This window comes from Anolis sagrei, chromosome 4 (assembly GCF_037176765.1).
Source record: "Anolis sagrei isolate rAnoSag1 chromosome 4, rAnoSag1.mat, whole genome shotgun sequence".
NCBI lineage: Eukaryota > Metazoa > Chordata > Lepidosauria > Squamata > Dactyloidae > Anolis > Anolis sagrei.
Genome location: NC_090024.1, coordinates 232076050 through 232094808, shown reverse-complemented (window position 1 = coordinate 232094808; position 18759 = coordinate 232076050). Strand labels below are relative to the sequence as shown.

At 40.1% G+C, this 18759-nt stretch overlaps 1 protein-coding gene across 2 annotated transcripts in view; it reads left to right on the top strand.

The window, feature by feature from the left end:
* TAF4 (TATA-box binding protein associated factor 4) overlaps nucleotides 1-16940 on the top strand; it is a 92528-nt gene extending 75588 nt beyond the window's left edge. For both annotated transcript variants that reach the window (XM_060772001.2, XM_060772000.2), the window contains exons 14-16: nucleotides 1377-1433; nucleotides 1559-1678; nucleotides 15147-16940. In XM_060772001.2, coding sequence (XP_060627984.2) covers nucleotides 1377-1433; nucleotides 1559-1678; nucleotides 15147-15314 — 345 coding nt within the window. In that variant the 3' untranslated portion in view covers nucleotides 15315-16940. The remainder of the gene's footprint in view (nucleotides 1-1376; nucleotides 1434-1558; nucleotides 1679-15146) is intronic.
* The last annotated feature ends 1819 nt before the right edge of the window (nucleotides 16941-18759 follow it).

Sequence of the window (18759 nt, the reverse complement as noted above, 5' to 3'; positions counted from 1 at the left end):
TGCTATTTTTTAACATAACATCCACATGAAAGTGGAGCCTGTAATTGCTAACCAATTAGTCCTTTTTCAATCTTTGTTTTCTTTGTTTAACCTCCTATTTATCTAGTATCTGTTTATAGACAGACTTGAGACCTTTAATTGTAAATTATGGAACTGTAAATGCTTCCAATAGCACTCTCTTTGGGATTATCATGGTGTTCTCACCTTTCTGTGTACAAGTATTTATGTAGCTAGTAGGTTTGGAGATAGTATGTGATATAGAATGAAGCACATATACAATAATGGAAGAAATAATAATAACAATAATGAAATCCAGCATATATATCCCGTTCGCTGTGACATACTATGTTTTGTGTCAGTAAAATAATAATAAAAACAACAACAACAACAATTAATGTATTCGTTACCCGCCTTTCCTCACAAGGCAGGCACTAGTTCATTAAAACATATCACCCACTAAATACATAGGCTCCAAAAGATCATGGTTGCAATCCCTGCTTAGCCCACAGCATGACCATGGGCAAGTCACACTCTTTCAGGTGAAGAGGAAGGCAATGGCTTCCAAATAAATTTTGCCAAGAAAATTCTGTTCTGGAATTGTTATAAGTGAGAACTGACTTGGGTAGAATAATGGAACCAGGAGCCCTCGGTGGTGACTGGTCAATTGACAGGTTGGCGGTTTGAATCCAGGGAACAGGGTAAACTCCTGTCTGTTGAGCTCTAACTTCTCATGCAGGGACATGAGAGAAGCCTCCCACAGGATGGTAAAGCATCAAGCATTCCCTGGGTAACGTCCTTGCAGATGGCCAATTTTCTCATACTAGAAGTGACTTGCAGTTTCTCAAGTCGCTTCTGCCATGAAAAAGATGGAACCAGAAAGTTGCAAAAGGCCTTAAGGGCCAAACAGCCCAATCCCCTGCCATGGAGGAAATCCCAATCAGAGCACTCTCAACAAATGGCCATCCAACCTCTGTCTAAAAACCTCCAGAGAAGGAGACCTTACCAAGGCAGCATATTCCACTCTCAAACAATTCTTACTCTCAGGAAGTTTATCCTCATGTAATGTAATGCATCTTCTCCACACTTAACTGTCCAAAAAGCTGCTTTCTCTGACTTAGTAATAAGAAATACATGGGTATTTCAACTTCAGATTGCCTTACATACAGCTGATATAATTGCTCAGTCTGTTCTTGAAGCTCATGGTTGCTTAAGGTATTTATAATAATAAATTTATAATAATAAGAGAATGTATTGTATTGCTTTGAATACTATTAAAATAAGAAATTGCAAAACATATTTTTTAAAGTTCTGCTTTATTGTTCTCTCATATCTTCTTTATTTTCTCCCCACTTCTTCATGTATTTTTACCAACACAGTCTCGATCTAGACAAGAAGATCCAGAGCAGCTAAGGTTGAAACAGAAGGCCAAGGAGGTACTTAAAAGCACTTGTTTTCAGCTTATATTTATCATTACAGAACAATATTATAATTTGAACTGAATTCTGAAAATTGTAAAACTCAAAGGGGAACTGTCATTTTCTGTTTTTGCAAAACACAGATGCAGCAGCAGGAATTAGCACAAATGAGACAGAGGGATGCCAACTTAACTGCACTGGCTGCAATAGGGCCCAGAAAGAAGAGGAAAGTGGATTCCCCTGGCGCTGGATCAGGGACAGAGGTACATTTCTTTGTTTGTGTGAATATGCACCATTGTAATCCAGACTTCTCATCACTCTGACATACTCTTCCCACCCTGAATCAAAATTGGAGGTCCACTTCACATTTGCTTCAAATAGGTTTCACTTGTTAAGAAGTTTTGAATGTATTGGAACCCACTGCTATATTTGGCCCTCAGAGTTCATCCGCTTCTACATATTCAGATTCTGAAGAAATGGCTCTTTGTTCGTTCTTTCTCCACAAGAATAGCAGTTCAGGAACACTCAAAAATAAAATTATTATGAGTTGGAGGTCTTAGTAAAAGGCAGAAATTCAACAAATAAATGTTATTGTCTATGCATCAGTGGTTATTAGTAAGATGTGCTGAATGCTACTTAGTTGCCGGCGTAAAACTTCCAAAGTGACAGTCTTATCTAAAAATGCCTCAGCAAATGCTCGTCAGTAGCACATGCAAATATTCATAACAGAAGTATGAAAAAAGCTAGGTAGATGTATTATTACTGGTAAATCCTGTTGGGTGAGTGGGCTTATTAAAAAAAGACCCTCTTCATGAATGTATAGCAGAGTAACTTATTAGCAGCGGCGTGACCCAGCACCAGTAGCCAAAAGTGATAGAATGAAAACACACAGACCAATGTTATCTCTTCCATAAAATAGTAAAATAATGTGGTTGCACTATTTACAATAACAAGATTTCCATAACACAAATATATATCTCCTTCTTTGCTTCAACACTGCACTTCTTTCTCATGCAGATAAACAGATAAACAGCTTCTAGCTTCGATCTCACAGAGCTTCTCACACCAACGTATACAAGAGCTTCACACAGTAGTTTACGCACATTGTAGCAGCCTTCACATTGGATCTTCACACATGAAGCCTTCAACCTGAGGCTTCCTCTCATTGAAGCTTCTCACACCAGGCCCACTAACACTGAGGCCTTTCTCCCACTGCGGCCTTCCTCACACGTAGAGCTCTCTGAGACTGAGGCCTCTCACACACTGAGGCGAACTAACACTGAGGCCTACTAAGCTACAGGCATAACTGCTTATATTGAACTACAGCTTTTGCTAAGTCATTTCATTTATTTAACTCTTTCAGTGCTTTACTTACATTTTTGTAATTAAAAATACAAAGTTAATTTTTAATATGTCTGACAAATCCAATATTGATTGTTTGAATTTATGTATGCAAAGTAGGTTTAATGCTATTTCAGGTAAAAAAAATAATTACTTGCAAATTATTTGCTTCTCAGCCTTTGGGCTAGGATCAAGTGTACATATAAAGACGGTTCATATGAAATCTGTGGGCTTTGCCTTCATGAAGATTACGAAATTAGATTGAGATGGGGCTTAAGACTTTTTTATTTACTTCTAAAAGTTAATGGTTATATTTTTAGAAACACTGGCACCCCAAGTGTTTGTTTCAAAAGTAACAAATAGTGTCAAATCCAATAACATATTATTGACCATAAACTTGATCAGAGATAAAAAAAGAGTTTGTGTGTATAGCACTGTGATATGTAAGTCTTACTGTTTTCATTGAGGCATCCTCCCTATTAAGTGTGTTTGCTACATGAAATAATGTGGTTTTGAACTGTTAGGCCTTTTCTCTAAGGAAGAGAGAAATAGTGTGTAATAAGTTTTTTCCCTTTCTTTTTGGATTTTTAATGCAATGCGTACTCTTCCATGTTGGAGGGGAAATAGCAACTTCCTTTCCCAGGAAATCTGCAGAGGATCAGTGATTCAATGTATGTGTCCTAAAAACAGGGGCTTCAGGATGATCTTGGAAGTTTGTGCCCCTCCATGTTGCCACTGAGTAGCATCTGTGTTAGAAAAGCTTTCTTCCCTTAACAGTCATTCTCCCTGCTCTTAACATCTTACTACAAGGCTACATCATCAGTGTTATTTTCCAGCTGTGGTTCATGGTCCATTAAGTGAGCCCACATAGCTCTTGTTCCTTGCTTAATGACTGAAGCAGCTTTCCTTTTAAAAGAATGTTGCCACATATTTAATCAAGCCTGACTTAAAACACTTTGTGAACTTTCAGGATTGAAGCATACGTGTATGTGTTGTGTGTTTCTGTGGATGCATACGTACCCTTCTGGGCACATTTCAGCTTAAAATTGCCTTTAATATATGGAATCTGCTTCATTTTCTTCAGAAAGTCTTGTTTGTACTCCAGCAAACTCTGATTAATTTAGTTACCTTAGCTTAATCAGTTACTGGATAGCCAAATCAACTGCAGGCTTCCTGAATTGAAGCTTTTGTTTGCTTAATTAAGAGCCAGCTGCTTTGGATCTAATTGACTCGACAGCTGTGCGACTGCTGTTCCAGTTGACATTTCTAAACTGAGCTTTCCTTGTCTGTGTTTGTGCATGTGTGTACATGCCTATTTTATTTTTGCAGTTAAAGCCTATTACCAAAAAGGTTTGTTTAGACTGGTGTGCTAATGTCTGAGGAACGTGAGGTTCTAAGAATATGTAAAAGTCACCTTTGAGCTAAATGGTTTAGTATGTGTTTAGCTACTCAGCGAATGTTGACAGTAAAAGACGGGGGGGGGGGGGGGGGTAATGAACTTATTCCCTTTGTGCGACTTCATAATGTTATATATCAGAGGAAGCTCCAAGCACCAGGCTTTTACTCTTGGAAAATAAATTTGTAGTTATTCTTGGGCAAATTTGATTTCTCAAACATTTCCAGGAAAGGTCTTCACTATATTATAAGAAGACTTCCTGACTAGACAGCGTATGCGTGCACTTTCAAGTCACCTGCCTATGTATGGCAACACCATGTACTTTGCAGTATTTTATTAGGAAACTAGCTGTCCTCTGCCACGCGTTGCTGTGGCCCAATCTGTGTAGATGTGTTTTGTGTGTGCATGTATGTGTATATGTGTATATATGTGGTTTTACAAATGCGCTGTAGCGTCTTTTCTTTTTTGGTTTTTGAAGTCCCTTCCGCTGTGTTTTTCAGTGTTTTTATGAGTGATGGTCACACGTTGGCCTGATAGGTGTATTGTGTCCAAATTTGGTATCAATTCGTTCAATGGTTTTTAAGTTATGTTAATCCCACAAACGAACATTACATTTTTATTTATATAGATGATTGTATGCTAGGCTGCGGTTGACCACATGAGTGATTGAGAATTCCTTATAGCACTTTCTCTCTCAATATTCTCCCCACTTTCCACATTATAAATGGCAACTAAACATAATGCTTTTCCTTGTGTTTCAGCTCACATGGAGTAGGTAGCCCTTGGAGAGGGATGCTCCAAGTCCTGTCCAGTCTTCCATTTTCTCTGTGTGTATTTCAGTATTTTTCAAAATGCTTTGAATCCCTTAACATCTGAACAATCTATCAGCCTAGCACCACCCATTTGGCTCAGCATGTACCTTGTACACATCCTTGTGTTCAGTTGTGTATGTATATGTAGTTTTGTGCATTTGTACAGAATCACTATCTGTTCCGGTTTGTTTCATTTGCAAGGCCCTGTTTTCATTTTCGAGCACCTCTCCTGAAAATGGGCACCTTTCCAAATGAGCTTTTTTGTCCAAGGTCCAAAAAAACCCCCCAACTAATATTTTTGGCCCATTGATGGAAAAGCACCAGGGCCTTCAGTCAAGCTCCAAAAATCAGCTGACCAAATGGTTATCGTTCCCACTTACCATTTGTTTCAGTGACATTTCCGTACAGGATGGTACCATTAGTTTGAGGACCCCTGTCATCTGTGTGCCCAGGGAGGAATCTTTGGAAACAACAATGGATTGAGGTTCTGGGTTTTAGCCTGTCGCTTTTGGACTCTTGCTTGGTGATGTGTTCCTGCGAGTATCTCTGCATATCTTAGAAAGCTATTTCTTGATTTAAGATGTCCATGGCTTGGTCATTTCATTGTTGGCTGCTGCTTCCCGGCAGATATTGGGTGGTGTGTGGACATCCCGTGATAATGTGGCATGTCTCATTAAGAGCCACATCCATTGTTTTAGTTTGGTGAGATGTGTTCTATGCTGGGCATGCGTATTCAGCAGCAGAGTAGCAAAGCGCAAGGGCAGATGTCTTCTCTGTGTCTGGTTGTGATCCCCAGGTTGTGCCAGTCAGCTTTCATATGATATTATTTCTAGCACCCACTTTTTGCTTGATAGACAATCAGTGCTTCTTATAAGTCAGAGCACAGTACAGGGTAACTCCCAGGTATTTGGGTGTGCTGCAATGCTCCAGTGGGATTCCTTCCCAAATAATGTTTTAGATGTATTGTCGAAGGCTTTCATGGCTGGAATCACTGGGTTGTTGTAGGTTTTTCCGGGCTATATGGCCATGTTCTGGAGGCAATTTTTCTCCTGACGTTTCGCCTGCATCTATGGCAAGCATCTTCAGAGGTAGTGAGGCACTACCTCTGAGGATGCTTGCCATAGATGCAGGCGAAACGTCAGGAGAAAAATTGCCTCCAGAACATGGCCATATAGCCCAGAAAATCCTACAACAACCCAATGTTTTAGATGTCAGTCTGATTGCCCTGCTATTTCCTGAAACTTCCTTTTTGTCCTTTTGAAGGGGTGACCCTTGCTAGAACAAATACTACCAATGGAGTGATATTCACTTGTCTAAATAAGTAGCTGTAGTTTGCACACCAATTAGTAGTCTTTCAAGAGAAAGTGATTTGTCAAGAGCTTTTTCAAAGCAGAGATGTATTATATTCAGTCTGTTTGTGCCACCTGCTGGTTGCAGTTTATTATTGCTTCATCAAAAGAATAAAGGCCATTGTCAGCATTGACACAATAATTTCCCATTATTGTGATATTTTTTGTTATTTTTTTAACAACGTAATTTTTAAATTGACTCATCATCAACATAGCAAAGTTCATTTGTTACTTCAGTTGTTTAATTAAAAAATAAAAAACTTTCCACCTCAACTTTACTTGGGTGTAGGATCTGTTACAGTGGCGGTGCCATTGTCGTATTGATCTTTTAATAGCTGACTTTAGCCAGATAAACCGTAATACCTACAAACAAATCCTGCTTCCACTAGCTATTCTTTATTTTTAATTGGCCAGTCCATGTGGCATTACCTCTCACTCGTACAGCATTAATTTTCAAAAAAATGCAAAACTCTCAAACTAGGAAAGTTTGTGCATGTTTTGCATATGTTTGAGTAGTTGTCCTGATCCATACCTAGCTTGAAAAACTATTCCAATTTAAGAGTTTTGAGATTAGTGTGGAACCTTTTGCTTTTGCAAATGATATAATGTTAGGCCTCTCCCTGTTCTTTTTCTGACAAAAGTTGAAGACCTTTTTATTTGAATGAATATTTGGCAACTATGTAGTTGTCCAGAATGATCTTTGATGGTGTACATGTGCGTGCACTCACTCTTTTTGTAATGTTTTAAAACTATGCATTAAACATTTTATATGGTAGTTCATTAATTTTTAAACATGACGGTGATAGTGACGTTTCTGCTCACATACTTATTTTATATTGTGAGCAATTTCCCTTGATTTGAGGAAAAGGTAAGGATATACATATTTAAATAAATAGGAAGTCCTATACCATATATATGGAGCCCCAGTGAAGCAGTGGGTTAAACCGCTGAGGTGCTGTACTTGCTGACCAAAACATCAGCAATTCGTATCTGGGAGCAGGGTGAGCTCCTGCTGTTAGCCCCAACTTCTGCCAACTTAGCATTTCAAAAACATGCAAATGTGAGTAGATTAATAGGTACCATTCCGGCAGGAAGGTAACGGTGCGCCATGCAGTCATGCTGGCCACATGACTTTGGAGGTGTCTACGGACAACGCCGGCTCTTTGGCTTAGAAATGGAGTTGAGCACCACCCCCCAGAGTCGGACACGACTAGACTTAATGTCAAGGGGAAACATTTAGCTTTATACCATGTAATTGTTCTGAATCCTTTTTGTCAGCGGGTCTTTCATAGTGCACAACTATAGTGTTATATTTTGCTTTTAACTGTCATGGCCACATCTTGAGGAATCCTGAGATTTGCAATTTTAAGAGGAGTATTTAGAATTTTCAACCAGGAAACTTTATAAATCCAACTACTGTACAAATCCCAGAATTTCTCTCTGATATACCTGTTAAAGTGGAACCATCACACTATAATAGCGTAATCTGAAACCGTCCCATTTCAGTGAATGCACACAATGGAGTAGGTGGAATCCGAAGTCTCACAGAGTAAAAAGGCTACTTTTCAGACCTTGTTGCATCTCAAAGAGAAGTGAAGATTAAATCTGATCACTGTATACTTTAAAAGCAATAGGGGGTAGAGACAAAATGACAGTTGTGAGCCAGCAGAGTATCACTGACACTCAACACTGTCAGTACAAGAGACTGAAAGAGGGGAGACAATGCAACCTGCCTAGATAAAGCAAAATTGGCAGAGTCCACTCTTTTGGAAAGAAAGTTTGGAAAGAAAGATACCAGCCTCAGATGAGCAGGAATCTTATGGAGCAAATTTAATATTGTTGTTACTTTAATATATACTGGACCCTTCATATCTCCTGGGATTGGTTTCAAGAGTCGCTGTATATACTGTATGTAATGCTAAAGTCACATTATATATAGTGATATAGTAAAATTGTGACACTTAAATACAATGGGAAAATCAAGGTTTGTTTTTTGAATATTTTCAAGACATGGAGTCTGTGAATGTTGACTCAGTGGGAATGGAATACTGGCAGCATTCGGTTTATCAATACCCAGTGATAATCAAATGTTGTCTTTTAATTTGTTTCTTAGTTTCCAAGACTTAACTCATTAAGACACTTATTTTATTTTAATCTTGCTGTTGTTTCATTATGGGAATCCAAGGGACCTCACAGTGGGATTAAAAACAAATTAGGTTGTAATATTTAGAAAAAACAATTAAATGGACCATCGTATTAAAACAACTAAATTGAAAACAATCTAAAACAACAACAGGGATGAAAAAGAAAAAGTGTAGTAACCCACCCACCTCCCTTAAAATCCATGCCCTCAGCAGCCAGTTAGCTCTCCTCTGCTATTCTTAGATTTTCCAGTCTTGGGTTTTTATTGTTACTACATTCTCTTAGCCGAATGGTTCCCAAATAAGGATCACTGAGTTAAGTTTTCAGATGTTAATGGATCAGAATATCCAGAATCCCTGTCTGGGTATTCTTGGTGGGGCTTCTGGGAATTCAAGTTCAACAACATCTCAAGATCCATGTGACTTAATATTGACTTAATAATTGACTTAATAATTGACTTAATGACTTAGATGAAGGGTTAGAAGGCAGGATCATCAAGTTTGCAGACGACACCAAATTGGGAGGGATAGCCAATACTCCAGAGGACAGGAGCAGGATTCAAAACGATCTTGACAGATTAGAGAGATGGGCCAAAACTAACAAAATGAAGTTCAACAGTGACAAATGCAAGATACTCCACTTTGGCAGGAAAAACGAAATGCAAAGATACAGAATGGGGGACAATGCCTGGCTTGAGAGCAGTACATGTGAAAAAGATCTTGGAGTCCTCGTAGACAACAAGTTAAACATGAGCCAACAATGTGATGTGGCAGCAAAAAAAGCCAATGGGATTTTGGCCTGCATCAATAGGAGCATAGTGTCTAGGTCCAGGGAAGTCATGCTTTGGTTAGACCACACCTGGAATATTGTGTCCAATTCTGGGCACCACAATTCAAAAGAGATATTGACAAGCTGGAATGTGTCCAGAGGAGGGCGACTAAAATGATCAAGGGTCTGGAGAACAAGCCCTATGAGGAGCGGCTTAAGGAGCTGGGCATGTTTAGCCTGAAGAAGAGAAGGCTGAGAGGAGATATGATAGTCATGTATAAGTATGTGAGAGGAAGCCACAGGGAGGAGGGAGCAAGCTTGTTTTCTGCTTCCCTGGAGACTAGGATGCTTCAAACTACAAGAGAGGAGATTCCATCTGAACATGAGGAAGAACTTCTTGACTGTGAGAGCCGTTCAGCAGTGGAACTCTCTGCCCCGGAGTGTGATGGAGACTCCTTCTTTAGAAGCTTTTAAACAGAGGCTGGATGGCCATCTGTCAGGGGTGATTTGAATGCAATATTCCTGCTTCTTGGCAGAATGGGGTTGGACTGGATGGCCCATGAGGTCTCTTCCAACTCTTTGATTCTTTGATTCTATGATTGTGGTTTTCTATTGTTAAATCTCAAATTAAGAAATCCTTTTTGGTAAGAAGGTAAGCATTTTGCAATGGGTTAAAATAGCTCCAGTCTTTCTAGAAACCCTTTAGGTGCATTCATAGAAGAGCCACTGTTGTGAAAACATTATAAATTATTCTCACTACCAAGAATAATAAAATGATACAGCAGTTGCAGAAACCATACAAAAATGCTACATTTTGCTATAGACATGGCGATTGATATGTATTACCATTTATCTTAAAGTGCTGCAAACATAAATCCTCTGTGCATGTTAAACGTGCGCTCCAGATTAAATAAGTTCCAAATTCTCCAAATTGGGCATCATGTGAAGGGCACCAAGATGGGTCAGTTCACCATGGAAGACCTATGTGAAGACTACTGTTCTGCTGATACCTGGGGATGAAAGGAGCTTGTTTAAATAGTACTGATCCCATAAGTGTACCATTATAACTTCTTTTGAAGCAGAATTCAAAGACATATCGATGTTAGTCTGGATCAGTATGCAAAGGGATCTCGTAACACCTTTGAGACTAACTGAGAGAAAGAAGTTGTGTAGCATTCGTTTTTATAGACTCAAGCTTGCTTCATCAGGTGCATCTGACTTAAGTCTATGAAAGCTTATGTTAAGAACTTCTTTCTTTCAGTCTCAAAGGTGCTATGAGGTCCCTTTGCACCCTTATGAAGCAGTCAGCATCAATCAGCACCCCATGGAGTCCTTTTTGTTTCAGTAGGCTTTTTTCCTTCCGAGTCATAAAACACCTTCTCAGCTTTTTGTTAAATTGTATTAGCTTTCCCATGATACCTGCAGTCTTCATTTAAATATATTTTACTAGCTGTGCCCTGCCACGCGTTGCTGTGGCCTATAGTAAAACTTATCAAAGTTGAGGTAGATATCTGGACTATTATGAAAGAGAGGTACCTACTTATTCCCCTTTTCCTCCCCCTTTCTCTCCTTTCTTCCTTCTCTACCTCTTTCTTTCTTTCCTTCTTTCACTACTTGGTTTCATCCTTCTCTCTTTCCTTCATTCCCTCCCCCTTCCTTCCTTTGCCTTTCTTCCCTCCCTGTTTGCTTCCTTCTTTCACTTTTTATTTCCTTTTATTTCACCACCATCATAACAATAACAATAATGCAATGCATTGCCTCTGGGACCTGACACCTCTCACATTCCCCCAAAAAGGGTCTCATAGGAATAATAGCATCATAATAATCATAGAAATAACAACCTTTACCCGCCACGCGTTGCTGTGGCCAACCTTCCCTCTTTCTCTCCTTCTTTCCCTCCTTCCTTCCTTCCCTCCCATCTTTCCTTCTCCTCTTCCTTCTCTATCTCTTTCCTTCCTTCCCCCTTTTTCTTTTTCTTCTGGTCTCTTTTCTTCCTTCTCTTTTTCCTTCTTTCCTTCCCTCCCTCTTTCTCTACATCTTCCCCCTTCCTTCACTCCCTCTTTCCTTCCTTCATTCCCTTTTTTCTTTCCTTCTCTCCTTCCTTCCTTCCCCCTTTTTCTTTCTCTTCTGGTCTCTTTTCTTCCTTCTCTCTTTCCTTCTTTCCTTCCCTCCCTCTTTCTCTACATCTTCCCCCTTCCTTCACTCCCTCTTTCCTTCCTTCATTCCCTTTTTTCTTTCCTTCTCTCCTTCCTTCCTTCCCCCTTTTTCTTTCCCTCCCTCTGTCTCTCATTTCTTCCTTCTCTACCGCTTTCCTTCCTTCCCCCCTTTTCTTTCTCTTCTGCTGTCTCTCTTTTCTTTCCTTCCATCTTTCATTTTCTTTCCTTTTCTTCTTCCTTCTTTCTCTAACTTTCCTTCCTTCCCCCTTTTCTTTATCTCCCTTTCTCTTTCTTCCTTCTTTCCTTCCTTCCTGTCTTTCCTGGATTTTGACAGGGCGGGAAGGGGCGGGGTGGGGTTTGGAGGTGGCGTGAAGTAAAAGGAGGTAAGATTGGGGCAGGCGAGTGATGGAGTGTGAGGTTGTGTGTGTGTGTGCGGCAGCGGGGGGAGTGATGGAGCATGGGGTTGCGTGTGCGCATGCGGCAGCGGGGGGAGTGGGGTTGCGCGTGTGTGTGTGGCGGTGGGGGGAGTGATGGAGCGTGGGGTTGCGTGTGTGTGTGCGGCGGGGGGAGTGATGGAGCGTGGGGTTGTGTGTGTGTGTGCGGCAGGGGGTGTGTGTGTGCGGGAAGCGGCGCGGCGGTGCTTGGAGTGGGCATGGCTTCCGCAGAGGGAACTGTGTGCGCGCGCCAGGGAACTTGCGGCTGGGCACCAATGCGCATGCTCAGTTGTTTTGCCGTTTTGTGAGTGTGTTGTTGTGTTGTTTTTCATTTTGAGTAGATATGTTTGTACCTTATGGGTTGTGTTATGGGCATGGGAATTTTGGTTAAGTTTTGTTGGTTTTTTTGAGTTTTGTTGTTTTGCCGTTTTGTGAGTGTGTTGTTGTGTTGTTTTTCATTTTGAGTAGATATGTTTGTACCTTGTGGGTTGTGTTATGGGCATGGCAATTTTGGTTAAGTTTCGTTGGGGTTTTTTGAGTTTTGTTGTTTTGCCGTTTTGTGAGTGTGTTGTTGTGTTGTTTTTCATTTTGAGTAGATATGTTTGTACCTTGTGGGTTGTGTTATGGGCATGGCAATTTTGGTACAGTTTCGTTGGGGGGTTGTGGAGTTTTGCTGTCCGGTTGAACCAACCTAACAGATTTATATATATAGATTGAATCTGTGTTGCAGTTCTGTACACGCTCCCCAGGGAGTAGTCCCTTTGAACTCAGTGAAGTTTAATTTTGAGAAGATAAACATATGGTTGTACTACGTGTTTCCTTACTTTAAGTTACTCATTCTTTTGTAAGCTGCTTTCAAGGTTCCCTTTGAAATGGAAGGTGCAGGATTGCAAATTTATATTAATAAATAATCAAGCCAGCCTAGGGTGCGTCTGGATCCATTTTTGTTTCTTGAAGTCCCACAATCTTCAATAGTTTGGTGTGCCTTTTATCAGATTAGATTGATTGCCAATTGCATCCCTTTTGGGACTGGGATCGTTTAACTGTGGTGGTTCAGATACTGGCAACTTCAAAGCTAGAATATTCCAAAGTGCTGAGTGTTGGACTGTCCTTAAATGGCAGCTCCAGAAACTGCAATTGACGAAGAACACCTCAAATAAGCATTTGGGAGAGGTAGACTCCTGGCAGTACAAAACATCTATATAAATAAAAATGTAATGTCTGTTTGTTTGTTTATTTATTTATTTATTTATTTACAGCTTTTATATTCCGCCCTTCTCACCCCGCAGGGGACTCAGGGCGGATTACAGTGTACACATATATGGCAAACATTCAATGCCAGTTTTGACATACAACATATACAGACATAGACAGAGGCTATTTAACTTTTTCTGGCCGCCGGGGGAGCTGTCGCTTTCATCGTCCATCTGCGACACTGATGAAGTACTTCCGCATTCCCCGCATGCTTTTGCTGGAGTCTTTTTTTATGGGCTCATAAATTAGTCTCCCCACACTTTAAGGTGGTACCTTATTTTCCTACTTGACAGATGCAACTGTCTTTCGGGTTGCAAAGGTCGACAACAGGCTACACAATTGGTTGGAAACCCACTCCAACCTGGGCTGGTTTGTTTGTAGGATTATCATAACTCAAAAAACCACTGGAGGAATTGACACCAAATTTGGACACAATACACCTATCAGGCCAACGAGTGACCATCACTCATAAAAACACTGAAAAACACAGCAGAAGAGACTTTAAAAGCAAAAAAATTATATTACAACGCGTGTGCAAAACCACATGTATATATATGCAAACACACATATAAATCCATTGGTCTATAAGCACTCCCTTGTTAATGATGTGCTGAGGTCTATTCTGCAGTCATTCTGAACAATGGAATGCCCCTCTCTTTGAAATTCATCATACGACAACCATTTTAAATTAAATATTTACCTGTTTAATCCAGCTTCCCCTATATAGTTTAACCTAATATCTATTGCATGGATCAGAAAACATTATATCGTATTTGGCATAGCATATATGTTATATATTTTATTTTTGTTTCGTTGTGCATCCCTATGATGTTTTTGAATCTAAGCAGTTTATTAGTACGTGTGATATTACTGTCTTCTCAATGATTTTAAGTGGGAGGAGCCGAAGCTTTTCTAGGGCTAGTAAATAAATACAATGGCGCTATCTCTGCCATGATAGTGGTTGTTTTTTTGAACCAGGTGCAGGAAGCTGTCATCACTGAATCGCAAGGAGAGGAGTAGCACAAGGGAAACATCATGGAAACATGACACCCATTTATAGTTGATATTTGGACCTACCACAGATGCATGTGACATTTTGGTGCAGTGTCTTCTAAAATAAAAAAATGATAGAATATAAGGATTGATGTATTTGTTAAAATGAAACAGTCCTAAAAATCTAGACTAATTTCTTAATAAAATCATTTTTAAAAAGAAGCTCAATGGAAAGTTATACATTGAAACAGTAAAAAAAAAAACCTACTTTAAAAAGAGCTTAGGTACTACTATTTCTCTGAAGGGATTCAGGGCAGCTTACATGTGGGATCAAGTCCAGAGACCACATCTTCACCCTGGCCCCAGAGGGGCACTTTGTGTTGTGGGGAGGGGCTCCCAGCTGATGCCCTAGGAGGCATGGTGGAACTGTCTTCCTGGCTCACTCTGGCCCCAGAGGGGCAGTTGGTGCTGTGGAGAGAAGCTCCCAGCTGATGACCCAGGAGACATGGTGGAACTGTGTCTTCCTGGTTCACTTTCTTCACTCTGGCTCCAGAGTGACAGTTGCTACTGGGGGGAAAGGCTCCCAACTGATGACCCAGGAGACATGGTGGAGCTGTGTCTTCCTGGCTCACTTTCTTCACTCTGGCCCCAGAGGGGCAGTTGGTGCTGTGGGGAGAGGCTCCCAGCTGATGACCCAGGAGACATGGTGGAACTGTGTCTTCCTGGCTCACTTTCTTCACTCTGGTCCCAGAGGGGCAGTTGGTGTTGTGGGGAGAGGCTCCCAGTTGATGACCCAGGAGACATGGTGGAACTGTGTCTTCCTGGCTCACTCTGGTCCCAGAGGGGCAGTTGGTGCTGTGGGGAGAGGCTCCCAGCTGATGACCCAGGAGACATGATGGAACTGTGTCTTCCTGGTGGCGGGGGGCATAGCTGGAAAAAAAAACCCATGAAAGTTAAGTATTGTGTTCCTTATTCAGCTAGCTGGAAGATAGTCCCAGCTTCCATATTACACACAGTCTATGTTATCATTGTGAAGGAGACTCTCTGGGTATCTGAAGGTGTAACTTCTTCTGTTTCTGTCCACAGGGATCCAGTGCAAGCATAGCAGTCCCAGGCAGCTCCGGTGTCGGAACGACGAGGCAGTTTACACGGCAAAGGATAACGCGGGTGAACCTCAGGGACCTCATATTTTGTTTAGAAAATGAGCGAGAGACAAGCCATTCATTATTGCTATACAAAGCATTCCTTAAGTAAAAGTGGAGAAGATCAAGGTATTTTTTGGCGGAAGAAGACACCCGGGGACACTTTTTTTTAATATATATTTGCAGATTGCGCCTTTTTGTAACGAGCATATGGGAATATTGTTTTCAGAAACACGCACCCCATCAAGAGCAACCACCACCACACCACTCTGAGACGACCACCTCTTTAAATGGGAATGTTTTCTATTCCCATTTGTTATAAACTCTTTTGGTGTCAGAGCAGCGATCCCTTTCTTTGACAGTAAGGAGACTTGCAAAGGCCTGAGGAGACAATAGGAGGACAATTTAAAGTTTTACTCATCTCTTTGATTGAGTGGCCTTCTTGCCAAACAAGCCATATTATAGAGACTGGATGGAACCGTTTAGCAAATAACCAGCTACTCTGTGTCAGATCCTGTAGCAATTTCAACATGAATTGTGCATTTTAGTTCAGTTTTCCTTAACTAAATCAATATAAGTCTATGTCTACAGCAGATGACCTCATTTTATTTTAGCTTTTAAAAGGAGTCGGTTAGCAAAGCAAACTGATTTTTTAAAGAAATATTTATCTTTTCCTGCCCCAAATTGTTCAAATTCTAGATTACACTTAATTTTAAGCGTAACCTCAATTCTTTTAATCTTGTTATTACCGCTTATTAGAGGCACCCCGCCCAACTCTGAAGGGACCCGCAAAGGAGGGTCACTTCTGAATGTTTTATCAGCATCTGTAAAAAAAAATACGAAAAAGGAAAAAAAGAAATACATTTTATTTGCTATAGTTTGTAAAGCTGTAAAGTTTAAAACGGAAAAAAAGAAAAAAGAAAAAAAGAAATCTTTTCAGCATAATTATATTTTACTTGCACTGTGTTTTTAGCGAAAGTGAAAGCTTAGATTAATTAAAAATCAAAGTTAAGAGGAATCATCAAAAAAGACAGTTTCTCAGTGTGAAATCAAGTGTTGAAAAAAATGGTTGGTGTATTTTGTCAGTAATTGTACATAATTTTTGGCACATAACATTAAAAAAATGGCTATGTAAACTATAATTATTTTGCTAAAAGACTGTATGCAAGCTATGGGCTTTACTTTAAAGACGTCCAGAGCAAAATTCCCCTCTTTGTACCTATTTTTTTATTACAAATATACTAATTGGTTCTTTATATTTTCAGAGGTTATTGTATTAAATTGTCTATTGATAGTACTTTTATGACTGTAAATATGTCGGCTTTCTTTGTGTGAACTCTCTCATGTTAGACTTTAAGGGCATGAACCACCCTGAACGTTTCCTGTGCAAATCCTATTGCGATGAAGGGAGCTGTACTTGGACTTGGCATTGATTTCAAGGGAGCCTTGGGCAAGAAGCGTTTCTGGTGGATTGCACCTTAACTCTTTTTGTGTGTAAACTGAATGCTGATCAGTATTTTTATCAACACCCAACAAACTGTTACACCTTTTTATTTTGTCTTTTAGGGAAGAAAAAAAAAAAGAAACCCTGTTTTCCATTTTTTTTTCATGTAAATTTTGCACAGTTCCTTGTTCATATGTAAATATTTTACTTTCAAAAATGAAGTTTTTAATTGCTATTGTTTTATATAGGATTGAAAGAAAATTAACTCCTTTATTAAAAACAAATTTATCTGTATCTGTGTATGTATTTTTGGCCTATAAAAATAATCTATCCATCTCGGGATTGATTTAACTCTCCAAATTCCTCTTGCACTGCAACCAAAACAAACATCTATGGAAGGCTGTCTTCATTCTGTTGAAACAACAACATGAGGAGGTTAACTTGAGAGGATATCTAGCTTTTGCAGGCTGGGAGATAAGTAGATGTGATCCTAAGGGGCAACTTTTTCTTACTTTATCTCAGAAAGAGTAAGGACATGTGAGGGAGGGGGGAAATGGTTGGAAAACAGCCATCTGTACTGCACAAAACTGTGTGTTTGTTTGTGGTGAGACTGGTGATGAGAATTTGGCAATTACAATTTTGAGATATCAATGATACAACCCAAATTTCAATAATTTTCTGATTAACTGTATATTGCAGGCTTCCATCCATTTCTTGACAAGAAGGGTTGAGAATGTCGAAGGCTTTCATGGCTGAAATCACTGGGGTTGCTGTGAATTTTCTGGGCTGTATGGCAGTGTTCCAGAAGCATTCTCTCCTGACATTTCACTCACATCTATGGCAGGCATCCTCAGAGGTTGTGAGGTCTGTTGGAAAGTGGGAAACTAGGCATACGCAATGACGGCGAAACAAGAGGAGGCTGAAGCTGCCTAGAAGAGGGCTACTATTTTACCGAGTTGCTGCTGAATGCCTGCACTGCATATCCAGAAATGACTTCCTTGGGAACCAACAGCCAGATGGCAACTGAATATGTGGTGTGTGTTCCCCAAAATACCTCCAAAAATATAATACTTTTTGGAGGTATATGGGAGAAAGAACTCTTGTCTGTTTGAGGCAAGTGAATATTGCAATTAGCAACCTTGATCAGTATGTCAAAAGGACAAAATTTCTTTCTCCTACCCTGGACATTCCACAGCTATATAAACCCCACTTGCCTAGTTTTCAACAGATCTCACAACATATTGTCGAAGGCTTTCATGGCCGGAATCACTGGGTTGTTGTAAGTTTTTCAGGCTGTATGGCCATATTTTGCTTCTAGGACATAGCCATACAGCCCAAAAAACCTACAACAACTCAGATCTCTCAACCTCTGAGGATGTGGGTGAAACATCAGGAGAGAATGCTTCTGGAACATGGCCATATAGTCTGGTAAACTCACAGCAACCCAGGGCTGGTAATATTTACTATGACACCTTCTTCATGACAATATTCGTGGATGCCTAACTTTTTACATTTCTCCCTACAAACTAATCTGAAACACATTTTTAAAGCAGCTGTCAATAAAGCCTTTAGGCTAAAATGCGAGCCAAGATCCTGTAATGCATACAGCTCCCTTGTTGCATCAATTCAGCTGGTTCCCAGTCTGTTCCCAGACACAAATTTAAAGTGCTGGTGATGAACTACAGTGTCCTAAGCCAGTGGTTCTCAACCTGTGGGTCCCCAGGTGTTTTGGCCTACAACTCCCAGAAATCCCAGCCAGTTTACCAGCTGTTAGGATTTCTGAGAGTTGAAGGCCAAAACATTTGGGGACCCACAATGAGAACCACTGCTTTAAGCTCTAAGTATCTGAAAAACTGTATTTCTGATCCTACTGGTGTTTTGAGATCATCTGCAACCCTCTCACAGGTAAGTTAGGTGGGCACACAGGAGAAGGCCTTGGAGATCCCTTCTTAGAGATATTATACTGGTGCTCTCCTTGCTATCCTTTAATAAGCATGTGCTATAATTGTGTATACAGTTTCAGGAATCCTTTGAGGGCTAACTGCTCAAGGACAAGGCTTTTATTGTGTTACATCATTTATATGTGCTATTATTTTAAAAATATTTATTGATA